The sequence below is a fragment of the Tachyglossus aculeatus genome, chromosome 2 (genome assembly GCF_015852505.1).
Source record: "Tachyglossus aculeatus isolate mTacAcu1 chromosome 2, mTacAcu1.pri, whole genome shotgun sequence".
Lineage (NCBI taxonomy): Eukaryota > Metazoa > Chordata > Mammalia > Monotremata > Tachyglossidae > Tachyglossus > Tachyglossus aculeatus.
This window is the reverse complement of record NC_052067.1, coordinates 3331963-3346055: the sequence shown is the minus strand read 5'-3', so window position 1 is coordinate 3346055 and position 14093 is coordinate 3331963. Positions and strand designations below refer to the sequence as shown.

At 54.0% G+C, this 14093-nt stretch overlaps 1 protein-coding gene across 1 annotated transcript in view; it reads right to left on the bottom strand.

The window, feature by feature from the left end:
* Positions 1-13450, bottom strand: part of NXPH1 (neurexophilin 1) — a 184142-nt gene extending 170692 nt beyond the window's left edge. Inside the window, exon 1 of the mRNA XM_038770135.1 lies at positions 12789-13450. Coding sequence (XP_038626063.1) covers positions 12789-12845 — 57 coding nt within the window. The 5' untranslated portion in view covers positions 12846-13450. The remainder of the gene's footprint in view (positions 1-12788) is intronic.
* Between the last annotated feature and the right edge of the window lie 643 nt (positions 13451-14093).

The window sequence follows — 14093 nt, the reverse complement described above, 5'->3', positions numbered from 1 at the left end:
AGGGGGCTATGCTTTAGCTTTCCCTGGGGGTGGGAGTGGATGCAACGACCGGCAAGAATCAGACCCCCCCTTCCTCCCAACACCCATCCCCCCTGTCCTTCCTCCTCCAATGCCCAATACCTCGACGTGGCTCAGTGGAAAGAGCCTGGGCTTTGGAGTCAGAGGTCATGGGTTCAAACCCCAGCTCCGCCAATTATCGGCTGTGTGACTTTGGGCAAGTCGCTTCACTTCTCTGGGCCTCAGTTCCCTCATCTGGAAAATGGGGATTCAAACTGTGAGCCACCGTGGGACAACCTGATCACCTTCTAGACTGTGAGCCCACTGTTGGGTAGGGACCATCTCGATATGTTGCCAACTTGTACTTCCCAAGCACTTAGTACAGTGCTCTGCACACAGTAAGTGCTCAATAAATACGATTGATTGATTGATTGATTGACCCCTCTTCCTTCATCAACCAAGGCCCTATTCCCCCCTCTCTTCGTCCCTCCTCCTCCTCCTCCTCCTCCAGCACCGAAGCAACTTTCCAAAGAGGATTCACTCATTCAATCGTATTTACTGAGTGCTTAGGGAAGCAGCCTGGCTCAGTGGAAAGAGGCCGGGTTTGGGAGTCAGAGGTCATGGGTTCTAATCCCGACTCCGTCACTTGTCAGCTAAGTGACTTTAGGCAAGTCACTTCACTTCTCTGGGCCTCAGTTGCCTCATCTGTAAAATGGGGGTGAAGACTGTGAGCCCCAGGTGGGACAACCTGATAACCTGCAGATGAGGTTACTGAGGCACAGAGAAGCTAATAGGCTTGCCCAAGGTCACACAGCAGACAAGTGGTGGATCCGGGATTAGAACCCACATCCGCTGACACCCAAGTCCGGGCTCTTTCGTTCATTCAATCGTATTTATTGAGCGCTTACTGTGTACACAATTTGTACTGTGTACAAATGCCATCATAATTATTATTATTATTATTCTCTGGGCCTCAGTTCCCTCATTCCCCAGCGCTTACCCCCTCCCCATCATCATCATCATCAATCATATTTATTGAGCGCTTACTATGTGCAGAGCACTGTACTAAGCGCTTGGGAAGTACAAATTGGCAACATATAGAGACCCCCCCCCCCACCCTACCTCCTTCCCTTCCCCACAGCACCTGCATATTTGTTTGTACAGATTCATTACTCTATTTTACTTGTACATATTTACTATTCTATTTATTTTATTTTGTTAATGCTGTTCATCTAGCTTTACTTCTATTTATTCTGATGACTTGACACCCGTCCACATGTTTCGTTTTGTTGCCTGTCTCCCCCCTCTAGACTGTGATCCCGTTGTTGGGTAGGAACCGTCTCTACGTGTTGCCAACTTGTACTTCCCAAGCGCTTAGTACAGTGCTCTGCATACAGTAAGCGCTCAATAAATACGATTGAATGAATGAATGAATGAATGAATGCTTGGCACATAGTAAGCGCTTAACAAATACCATTGTTATTGTTATTATTATTATTACTGTTTGCAGAGCACTGTACTAAGCGCTTGGGAAATGACAATACAACAACAAAGAGTGACAATCCCTGCCCACAGCGAGCTCACCATCTAAAGGAGGGGGACACAGGCATCGATACAAATAAACAGACATCAGTGTAAATAAATAAAAAGACAGATCTATTCGGGGTTCAGACTTCTCCCTGGCGAACAGTGCTCAGTGCTTAGAACAGTGATTGGCACATAATAAACGCTTAACAAATATTATTATTATTATTATTATTATTATTATTGTTATTTTATTATTACACACCCCAACATTGCCAAGAGTCTCCATTCATGGCTTAGTAGCTTCTAGACTGTGGGCCCGCTGTTGGGTAGGAATCTTCTCTATATGTTGCCAACTTGTAAGCGCTTAGTACAGTGCTCTGCACACAGTAAGTGCTCAATAAATACGATTGAATGAATGAAAAAGCCTGGACTTGGGAGTCAGAGGACGTGGGTTCTAATCCCGGATCCACCACTTGTCTGCTGTGTGACCTTGGGCAAGCCTATTAGCTTCTCTGTACCTCAGTAACCTCATCTGCAAAATGGGGATTAAGACTGTGAGCCCCATGTGATACCACCTGATTACCTTATATCTACCCCAGTCCTTAGAACAGTGCTTGACACAGAGCAAGCGCTTAACAAATGCCATTATTGAAGAAGCAGTATGGCGTCGTGGCTAGAGTCCGAGCCTGGGAATCAGAAGGTCATGGGTTCTAATACCGACTCCATCACTCGTCTGCTGGGTGGCCTTAGAGAAGCAGCGTGGCTCAGTGGAAGGAGCACGGGCTTTGGAGTCAGAGGTCATGGGTTCGAATCCCTGCTCCGCCACATGTCTGTTGTGTGGCTTTGGGCAAGTCACTTCACTTCTCTGAGCCTCAGTTACCTCATCTGTAAAATGGGGATTAAGACTGTGAGCCCCACGTGGGCCAACCTGATCACCTTGTATCCCCCCCCAGCGCTTAGAACAGTGCTCTGCACATAGTAAGCGCTTAACAAATGCCATCATAATTATTAGTATTATTATTCTCTGGGCCTCAGTTCCCTCATCTGTCAAATGGGGATGGAGACCGTGAGCCCCACGTGGGACAGGGACTGTGTCCACCCCGACTGTGAGCCCACTGTTGGGTAAGGACTGTCTCTATATGTTGCCAACTTGTACTTCCCAAGCGCTTAGTACATTGCTCTGCACACAGTAAGCGCTCAATAAATACGATTGATGATGATGATGATTTGTTTGTATCCCCCCCCCCCCCCAATGCTTAGAACAGCACCTGGCACAGAGTAATCGTTTAACAACCATCATTATTATTATCATTATTCAATCGCATTTATTGAGCGCTTACTATGTGCAAAGGACTGTACTAAGCGCCTGGGAGAGGACGACAGAAGAGACAGCGGTGAAGAATTTGTTCCCTTTTTCTGCCCCCCTCCCCACTTTTCTCCATCTCCTATCGGCCTGTCAGAGCCAAATGGGGAAATTGCTAGTAATAGTCATCTGGGGAGCGCTTTCATTAGACCTAATTCATTCGACTTTTCACAATAAATGGAGTGACATCCCGACAAGCGGAACCTTTTTATTCTTGATGAAGGGCCGGCCAGGCCTTGGCGTTTCGCCCGCCAGAGGAGTCGACGACAAGTCAGAGCGGATAAATAAAAATCCAAAAACTGGTTTGAAGCAGCCTGGGGGGTGGCAGGGGGTCAAGGGGCGTCGGGGGAGGGGTCAGAGAGGGGGTGAGGGGTGAGGCCAGAGGATGGGATGGGGGGCACAGTGGGGGCTGAGAAGGCTGAAAGAGCCCGGGCTTTGGAGTCAGAGGTCATGGGTTCGAATCCCGGCTCCGCCACTTGTCAGCTGCGTGACCTTGGGCAAGTCACTTCACTTCTCTGGGCCTCAGTTACCTCATCTGGAAAATGGGATTAAGACTGTGAGCCCCATGAGGGACAACCTGATCACCCTGTAACCTCTCCAGTGCTTAGAACAGTGCTTTGCACATAGTAAGCGCTTAATAAATGCCATCATCATCATTATTATTATTATTATTAAAAGCCTTGGGTGGGGGGGGGGGGTGACTTCGGGATGGGGACAGGTTCACAGAGGACTTTGGGTGTGGCTCAGTGGAAAGAGCCCGGGCTTTGGAGTCAGAGGTCATGGGTTCAAATCGTCAGCTGTGTGACTTCGGGCAAGTCACTTAATAATAATAATAATGTTGGTATTTGTTTAGCGCTTACTATGTGCCAAGCACTGTTCTAAGCGCTTGGGGAGATACAAGGTCATCAGGTTGTCCCACATGGGGCTCACAGTCTTCATCCCCTTTTTACAGATGAGGTCACTGAGGCACAGAGAAGTGAAGTGACTTGCCCAAAGTCACACAGCTGACAAGTGGCAGAGCTGGGATTAGAATCCATGACCTCTGACTCCCAAGCCCGGGCTCTTTCCACGGAGCCACGTTACTTTCTTCGCTGTGCCTCAGTGACTTCATCTGTAAAATGGGGATGAAGACTGTGAGCCCTCCGTGGGACAACCTGATCACCTTGTAACCTCCCCAGCGCTTAGAACAGTGCTGTGCACATAGTAAGCGCTTAATAAATGCCATCATTATTATTATTATTATTTGGGGGTGACCTCAGGCTGAGGGGGAGGGTCACAGAGGGCCTTGGGGGCAGGGTCCCGGGCCGTTCTTAGTTGGTGGAGCGATTTGTCTGGTTAATTCCGATAATGAACGAGACCCTGGCATGCTAACTAGTTACGCGACCCCCCCGAGCACTGAGAGCTCACCTCCTCCAGGAGGCCTTCCCAGACTGAGCCCCTTCCTTCCTCTCCCCTTCGTCCCCCTCTCCATCCCCCCCATCTTACCTCCTTCCCTTCCCCACAGCACCTGTATATATGTATATATGTCTGTACATATTTATTACTCTATTTATTTATTTATTTATTTTACTTGTACATATCTATTCTATTTATTTTATTTTGTTAGTATGTTTGGTTTTGTCCTCTGTCTCCCCCGTTTAGATTGTGAGCCCGCTGTTGGGTAGTGACTGTCTCTATGTGTTGCCATCTTGTACTTCCCAAGCGCTTGGTACAGTGCTCTGCACACAGTAAGCGCTCAATAAATACGATTGATTGATTGATTGATTGAGAATGGGCATTCTCATGCTTTGGGTTCATTCCAACCGTCGGTATTCATTCATTATTAATAATAATAATAATGATGGCATTTATTAAGTGCTTGCTATGTGCAAAGCACTGTTCTAAGCTCTGGAGAGGTTACAAGGTGATCAGGTTGTCCCACAGGAGGCCCACAGTATTAATCCCCATTTTACAGTTGAGGTAACTAAGGCACATAGAAGTGAAGTGACTTGCCCAAAGTCACACAGCTGACAATTGGAAGAGCTGGGATTTGAACCCATGACCTCTGACTGCAAAGCCCGGGCTCTCTCCACTGAGCCACGTTCGATCGTATTTATTGAGTGCTTACTGTGTGCAGAGTACTGGACTAAGCGCTTGGGAAGTACAAATCGGCAACATATAGAGACGGTCCCTACCCAACAACGGGCTTACTTGGATGTCCTCCGGTCACCTCGAACTTAACACGTCCAAAACAGAGCTCCTTATCTTCCCACCCAAACCCTGAGCTCCCCTGACTCTCCCAGTCATTCAATCGTATTACTATTACTTACTATTCATTCATTTCTTTCAATCGTATTTATTGAGCGTTTCCTGTGTGCAGAGCACTGTACTAAGCGCTCGGGAAGTACAAGTCGGCAACACAGAGAAGCAGCGTGGCTCAGTGGAAAGAGCCCGGGCTTTGGAGTCAGAGGTCCTGGGTTCTAATCCCGGCTCTGCCACTTGACAGCTGTGTGACTTTGGGCAAGTCACTTCACTTCTCTGGGCCTCAGTTACCTCGTCTGGAAAATGGGGACGAAGACTGTGAGCCCCCCGTAGGACAACCTGATCACCTTGTTACCTCTCCAGCGCTTTGAACAGTGCTTTGCACACAGTAAGCGCTTAATAAATGCCACCATTCAATTCAATCGTATTTATTGAGAGCTTACTGTGTGCAGAGCACTGTACTAAGCGCTGGGGAGGTAACAAGGTGATCAGGTTACTGCGCTGGGACAGTAATAATAATAATAATAGTATTTGTTAAGCACTTACTATGTGCCAAGCCCTGTTCTCAGCGCTTAGAACAGTGTCAACGCTTAGAACAGTGCTTCGCACATAGCAAACGCTTAACAAATACCATCATTATTATTTTTACAAGGTCATCAGGTTGTCCCACATGGGGCTCACAATCGTCATCCCCATTTTACAGATGAGGTCACTGAGGCCCAGAGAAAAATAATTAATGATAATAACCATAACGATGGCATTTGTTAAGCCCTTACTATGTGCCAAGCACTACTCTAAGCGCTGGGGGAGATACAATATTATCGCGTTGTGCCACTTGGGGCTCACACTCTTAATCCCCATTTTACAGTTGAGGTAACAGGCATAGAGAAGTGAAGTGACTTGTCCAAGGTCACACAGCAGACAAGTGGCGGAGCCGGGATTAGAACCCACGTCCTCTGACTCCCAAGTCCGGGCTCTTGCCACTAAGCCACGCAGAGCTGTCCTTTATTGATTTATCTTAACGCCTTTTTATTTATATCGACGTCTGTCTCCCCCTTCTCTAGACTGGGGAGCTCGCTGTGGGCCGGGAATGTGTCCGTTGACTGTTGCAGTGGCCTCTCCCAAGCGCTTAGTCCAGTGCTCTGCACACAGTAAGCGCTCAATAAATAGGATCGAATGAGTCTCCCCCACTCCCCAAAGTCACCGCCTTTATACACTCGCTCACACCCGTTTGTCCAGACTCGCCCATCCGCATTCTCATGAACTCCTTCACCAATCTCTCCCTCTCTCTCCCTTTTCCCCATTCTTAAGGAAAATGAGGGGTGTGTGTGTGTTTGTGTGTTATGTGTGTGTGTGTGTGTGTGTGTATGTGTGCGTGCGGGAAAGGGGGAGGGGGTGAAATCAAGAGGAACCAGAAGCAGAAAAATCGCTTACGTGAAAAAAAAAGCCATACCCAAATGCTTTCATCGCCCAAACGCCCTTCTGAAAATATTGTAGACAGTTGTCATTACCGGACAATGCCGTCCAATTTCCAGACTGCAGAGCAAAAGCTCCCGTCACGTGCAAAGCTAGGACATCTATCACACACACACACACACACACACACACAAATAAAAATAAAATAGAATAGCCAACCTATTTCCCAGCCCTCAACTCTCCCGGTAAAGGGAAACCGGCCGAGCCGGGATGGATGTCACGGCCTAAAGGGTCTGGGGGCGTGTTCCCCCCCCCCCCCCCCAGCACCAAACGGGGAGACTGTCCAGTTGCAGGAGGAGAGGGTGCCCATCCCTGGGGCGGCGGCCGGCCTTCCCGGGCAGCCCCCTGCCTCTCCCTTCGGGGTTTCCTTCCCCGTGGCTCTCCATCTCCGTGGGGGCTACAGGGAGGCCAGAGAGCAGGGAAACTTTCCACGAGAGGCCAGAGAAGCCCTTAGAGTCAGCGGACGCTCAATAAATACTATTACTACCACTACTTGTTAGATAATTCCAACCACACGATGGGCTCTCTCGCTCGCTCGCTCTTTCTCCCTCTCTCTCCCTCTCTCTCTCTACCTTTCTCTCTTTCTCCCTCTTTTTGTCTCTCTTTTTCCCTCTCTATATCTCCTTCTCTTTTCCTCTCTTTCTTTCTGTCCCTTTCTCTTTCCCTCTTTTTCCTCTCCCTATTTCTCTCTCCCTTTCTTTCTCCCTCTCTCTTTCTCTCCCTTTCCCTCTTTCCCTTTCTCTCTCCCTTTCTTTCTCCCTCTCTTTCTCTCTCTCTTTCCCTCTTCCCCCTTTCCCTCTCTCTCCCTTTCTTTGTCTCTCTTTTTCCCTCCCTATATCTCCTCTTTTCCTCTTTCTTTCTGTCCCTTTCTCTTTCCCTCTTTTCCCTCTCTTTCTCTTTCCCTCTTCGCCCTCTTTCCCTCTCTCTCCCTTTCTTTGTCTCTCTTTTTCCCTCTCTATATCTCCTCTTTTCCTCTTTCTTTCTGTCCCTTTCTCTTTCCCTCTTTTCCCTCTCCCTCTTTCTCTCCTTTCTTTCTCTCCCTTTCTTTCTCCCTCTCTCTTTCTCTCCCTCTTTCCCCCATCTTTTCCCCCTTTCCCTCTCTCTCCCTTTCTTTCTCCCTTTCCCTCTTTCTCCCTCTCTCTTTCTCCCTCTTTCCCCCTCTCTTTTCCTTTCTTTCTCCTCTTTCCCTCTTCCCCCCTCTCTTTCTCTCTCCCTTTCTTTCTCTCTCTCTCCCTTTCTTTCTTTCTTTCGCTCTCTCCCTTTGTTTCTCCCTCTCTTTATCTCTCTTTCTCCCTCCCCCCTCTCTCTTCTTCTCCCCCTTTCTCCCTCTCTCTTTCTCTCTGTCTGTCAAGGCAAGCCCTTGCTGAATCCCCGGTGAAGAGCGGCGCCGGCCGAATATCCGCCTCCCGTGTGGAAGAACACGAGTCCTCGGATCGCCCCCCAAACCAAGCCCCAGAACGGCGTCCTGGGCAGTGCGGGGTCCGGGTGGGGGGCTCGGACCCACGTCAGGCCTCCTCCCCGCCCCCCTTGGCCCCCCAGAAAGGCCCCGCTCCTCCTGGGTTGAAAGAAGAGGGGGAAGAGGCTGGGGCCGAGGGACCCAGGCGTCCCCGGCCTCCACCAGAGAGACGGTCCCTTCGACGTGGACCGCTTCGTCCCGCCTGACTCCCCAGAGAAGAGGGGCTCCCGACCCCCTAAATCCTCATCCTTCCCCAGGGAAGAGGACCCCCTAAAATCCTCATCCCAACAGCTGGGCCGGCGGGCTCAAGAAGTCTTTAGCCCCAAAAAGTCTGTGAGCTCTCTGTGGTCACTCCTTCTTGCTGTATTGGCCTCTCCCAAGCGCTTAGTCCAGTGCTCCGCACACAGTAAGAGCTCCAGTAAATACGACTGAATGAAGAAATGAAAAGGCCGGCGTCGTTCGGAGCCAAGCCAGGGGTCTTAGCCGGGGTTTGGGAGGGGGCAAGAAAGCAGAGCCAGCTCTAAATTCCCACGACCAATTCATTCCCCAGTGGGAGGTGGGCGGGGGTCTTAAGGCTTCGGCGTGGAGAAGGGGCAGGGGGTTACCCATTCGCGTGGATTTCGACCAAATACCCGCGCGACCTTGCAACTGAGTCGGGGAGACCCCCTCGCCCGCAATTTCCCCGGACCTTCCGGGTTGAACGAGTCATTTTCTCCTATTCATAATAATAATAATGCTTCTTATAATATTTGTTAAGCGCTTAGTATGTGCCAAGCACCGTTCTAAGCGCTGGGGTAGATACCAGGTCATCAGGTTGTCTCCCAGCCTTCATCCCCATTTTGCAGATGAGGCCCAGAGAAGTGAAGTCACCTGCCCAAGGTCACACAGCTTACAAGCGACGGAGTCGGGATTAGAACCCATGACCTCTGACTCCCAAGCCTGGGATCTTTCTACTGAGCCCCGCTGCTTCTCTAAGGAGAGGTCTCATCCCCTCTCCGGACCTGAACCCAGGCTCCTGACCGCCCGAACCCCAGGCTGGCATCTCCCAAAGGCACAGGAACGATTCGGGGGGTCGGTCCCCCGAAAAGGGGGAGAGAGAGGCCGGAGAGGAGGCGGTCTGCACCCCAAAATAGATTTTTCCTCCGCTCTGCTCCATCCCCAAACGAGATTTTTCCACCGCTCTCTTCCGTCCCCCAACGAGATTTTCCCACCTCTCTTCTCCATCCCCTGAGCTCGGGACCTCTTCCCCCACCTCTTCGCTCATTCATTCCTTCAATCGTATTTATTGAGCGCTTCCTGGGTGCAGAACACTGTACTAAGCGCTTGGGAAGTACAAATCGGTCCCACTCGAGTACTGCGCGACGTGCGGCTCCAACTTCTTAAAAATAAATTAATTTTTTTAAAAAATAACCCTGGAAAACGCGGTCCCGGGCTAGGAAAAGGGGCGAGGATTTGGCCCTGGTGAGGGCCAGGACTGCGCGGGAGACAACGGAGGGATTTGAAGTTTCCAAACATCAAACAAGTAAAATCATAATGATGATGGCATTTGTTAAGCGTTTACTATGTGCCGGGCACTGCTCTAAGCGCTGAGGTAGATACAAGGTGATGAGTTTGTCCCACGCGGGGCTCACAGTCTTCATCCCCATTTTCCAGAGGAGGGAACTGAGGCCCAGAGAAGTGAAGGGACTTGCCCAAAGTCACCCAGCTGACCAGCGGCGGAGCCGGGATTAGAACCCACGACCTCTGACTCCCAAAACCGGGTTCTCTCCACTAACCCCAGAATTTTGAAGAAAATTCCCCCAAACAACACAATTTATGATGGGGGGCTGCGGGGGTCGCGGAATTCATTCCTTCATCCATTCAATCGTATTTATTGGGCGCTTCCTGTGTGCAGAGCACTGGACTAAGCGCTTGGGAAGTGCAAATCGGCAACATAGAGAGACGGTCCCGAATCAAACAGCCCCTTCCCAAGTGGCCTCGGGGGAAAGCTTCGCTTTGTTCCAATTCCGGATTGTCGGAAGAGAAATGGGGAAAATTGTCTCTTTCCCCGTGCCGGCTAAGAGGCAGCCAGGTAATGAAGTCTGTAACTAAACGGTAATTGAATCGGCATAATTTGCCCACGGAACGGTTTCCAAATGCTCCCAGTTTACAATTAAAGGAGAATTAATGCGCCTGTTGTTCGGAAAACGGTGCCTTACAATAAATCCAGTGCCCTCGCCGGAATAAACGGGGGAACCCAACAAACGCTTATACGATTTCCCCAGACCTATCGACTCCACTTCGGCTTGGGACGGATGATTTTTCGCGCTATCGAAATCCCTCCCCGGGTCCCGCGCCGTGGGGGGAAAGCCTGGACCGTCGCGTTATCGGAGATGCCCGGCGGCGTTATAAGGGTCTTGGAGCTAAACTCTAGGCCTTCAAGGGTTTCGTCCCCTTGGACTCTCCTCTTTCGGTCCCGTCCATCTCCCTCCCTCCTCCCAGAACAATAACGTATTGGTTAAAGCGTCGAGTAGGTGCCGAGCACTGTGCTAAGCGCTGGGGTGAAGGCGACGGACACACAACACACCCACCCATTCTCGCACGCTTTTGGACCCCAGTCGGTCCGCTCCGGGCGTTAGCCGAGGCCCGAGGGGTGTGGGGGGACGTGGGGGAGCGGGGGAGGGTGTGTATTTGTGTGTGTGTCGGGGGGTGAGTGTGCCTGTGTGTCGCTGGGTGTGAGTCTGTGGGCGTGGATGTGTGCCCGCCTTTGTGCGCTTGAGGGTGTGCGTCTGTGTGTGTTTGATGATGATGGCATTTGTTAAGCGCTTACTATGTGCAAAGCACTGTTCTAAGCGCTGGAGGGGGGGAATACAAGGTGATCAGGTTGTCCCACGTGGGGCTCACAGTCTTCATCCCCATTTTTGAGTGTGTGTGAGGCTGGGTGGGCGCCTTTGTGCGCTTGAGTGTGTGCGTCTCTGTGTGTTTGAGCGTGTGTGAGTCTGTGTGGGCGCGCCTGTGTGTGTGTGTTTGGGTGTGTGCGTCTGCGTGTGTGCGCCTGAGTGTGCTTGAGGATGTGTGAGTGTGTGTGTGTGCCTGTGTGTTGGCAGGGGGAGAGAGGGGGGAGAGGGAAGAGACAATTGAGAGAGAGAAGAGACACCTTGGGCCGTGGATGTCTCTCTGGCAGGAGGACCGGGGGGAGCGGGGGGCACGGAGGGGGCACCTGAGGGGGCACCGGGGGGCACCAGGGGGGCAGGGTGTGACATTCACAGACAGGCAGGGCGGGCGGCAGGGCGGGCCCCGGGCCGGAGCACCGGGACTGGCCTCTCTTGGCCTGGGAAGGGCGTCCCGGGGCCAGGGGAGGTCAGGTCAAGCCAGGGGAGGCCAGGACAGGTCAGGGGAGGCCAGGGGAAGTCAGGGGAGGCCAGGAGAAGTCAGGGGAGGCCAGGGGAGGTCAAGGGAGGCCAGGGAAAGTCAGGGGAGGCCAGGACAGGCCAGAGAAAGTCAGGGGAGGCCAGGACAGGCCAGGGAAAGTCAGGGGAGGCCAGGACAGGCCAGGGAAAGCCAGGGGAGGCCAGGACAGGCCAGGGGAAGCCAGGGGAAGTCGGTGGAGGCCAGGGGAGGTCAAGGGAGGCCAGGGAAAGTCAGGGGAGGCCAGGACAGGCCAGAGAAAGTCAGGGGAGGCCAGGACAGGCCAGGGAAAGTCAGGGGAGGCCAGGACAGGCCAGGGAAAGCCAGGGGAGGCCAGGACAGGCCAGGGAAAGCCAGGGGAAGTCGGTGGAGGCCAGGGGAGGCCAGGCCAGGCTAAGGGAGTCCAGGCCAGGCCAGGGGATGCCAGGGGAGTCCAGGGCAGGCCAGGCTGGCTCCGGGCGCCCTCTGCTGCCCGACCCTCCACCCCACAACCGCACACATGCCAACCTGGGGACGGGGGAGAAGCCCCTCTCTCCTCCCCATCTGCCGCTCCTTCCCTGGGGGGCGGGGGGGGGGTCTCCACCGGGTCCCTGCTGGCTTCCATCCTTGGCCTCTGGTCAGCTCGGGCCGCGGGCCGAGGGGGCGGCTGGGGCTGACCCCAGGCGGCGGGGGGCCGGGGGCGGGCTAAGGGGATCCCCCCCCGGCCCGCACTGAGGGACCCCCGATCTCCCCACCAGGAATCCTGGGTCCCCGGGAGATGGGTGGTGGGGGGGGGGGCGGTCAAGCATCACGGACAAAGCCGGGGGTGGGGGTCACCCGGATGTCCTCTGACCCCACAGAAAATCCGCCCCCCCTCCACCGAATCCCGGGACCCTGCCTCCATCCGATTGGGATAAAGTTACCCCCTCCATCCTCTTGTCCCCCACCACCACTCAGGACCCACCCACTCCCCCCCCCCAAAAAAACCCTCGCTTGCAAAATCAAAATCAAGGGGCGAGGGCTCCCCCTTCTTTCTCCTCCCCACCCTCCCAATTTCCCGGACGGAGAACTCTTCCCGCCCTTCTGGGATGTGGAAGGACCCCCTCCCCATCGGCCGGTCCACAGTCCCGGGACCGCCCCCCTCCCCCAAAACCAAGCCGAGTCCGGGCAGGCGCTGACCGCCCGCAGAAACGCACACAACTGCCAGCTGAGGGTTGGCGCGGGGGGGGGGGCCCTCCGCAGCCCCTTCCCCTTTTCCCAAAGTTGCTGCAAGGAAGGGGGGAGGCTCCTCCGGGATGGAGGAGGGGGGATCCGTGGCAGCCCCCTGCCCCAGGACCTGCCCCAGGTCCGACGGTCACCTACCGGGTCAGCGGCGGGCTGCAGGAAGAGCAGGAAAAGCCAGCAGCTGACGCTCCGCATCCTCCCGCTCAGGAAAAACTTCCTCCCCGCCGGGATCCGCTCAGTCTCTGTCCCCCCAGGACCATAGAAGCCCCCCGGGCATCCACATCCACCTTACAGAGCCAGCGGACTCCTCTCCAGCCTAGACAAAAATGAAATTATAGATCCCATGACCACAGTGCCACTTGGAGAAGGGGAAGGATGGGGAGAAAGAGGAGGGGGCGGATCGTTTCGAGGGGAAGAAGGGGTTTTTTTTTGGGGGGGGGGGTGAAAAGCAGGAAAAAATGGAGTTAATCCAGGGGCGCCGGGTCCGGTGAGGAGGAGGAGGAGGGGGTGGCCTGGGCGCTGCGCTGGTCCTCTGCTCTGCGCCGCTCGCTCTCTCCTCCGGGCGCTGCTGGCACTCTGCGCGGTGCGTTGGCCGCCGGGCCGGCTCCCCTTCCTCCCTCCCCCTGGGGCGGGAGCAGGGGGGTCGCTGGAGCCTGGGACGCAGGACGGAAGGATGGATGGATGGATGGATCGACCTCCTTCCTGGGCTCGGCTCCGGGAGGCGGTGGAGGAGGAGGAGGAGGAGGAGGAGGAGGGAGAGGAGGAGGATGGTTGGCTCCCCTCGCCCGGCACGGGCTTCCAGGACAACCGAACCACCCCGAGAGAGAGGAGAGAGAGAGAGAGGGACGGAGAGAGAGAACCAGGGAGAGGGAGGGGAGAGGGAGGGAGGAGGGAGGGGAGGAGGGAGGAGGAGGGACAGGCTGGAGGAGGACGGGAGGGGGAAGGGTTAGGAGGGAGCCAGGATTTGGGGGGGGGGGAGTCTTGGGGGGCTGGAGGAGGGAAGGCTGGAGGTTTTGCGTAAAGGAAAGGGACAGAGGTAGAATAATAACAATAATAATTATAATAGCATTGGTTTAAGTGCTTACTATGTGCGAAGCACTAACTCACCCAGAGCTGCTGGGCACACGCATGTATACACACACACACACACATCTACACAAACGCGCCCCCCCCGTCCCCCCGGTCACACACACACACACACACACAGAGAGAGCCCCCATGTGGGCTCCCCACTTTGAGGCCGCGGTGTCTCAGACTAACTTCGGGGGTCTCCTGGCCCGGGAGGAATTGGCAGGAGGGCATTGGTGGGGGGCGGATGGGGACCCTCTGCCCCCTCCCCAAACGGGTCAGAACGTACCCCCGCCCCCCCGCACCCCAACCCCGGCGCCAGAGGCCCGGGAGGGGAGGGGGCGACCAGGGGTCTCCTCTGGAGTGGGTGAGGTC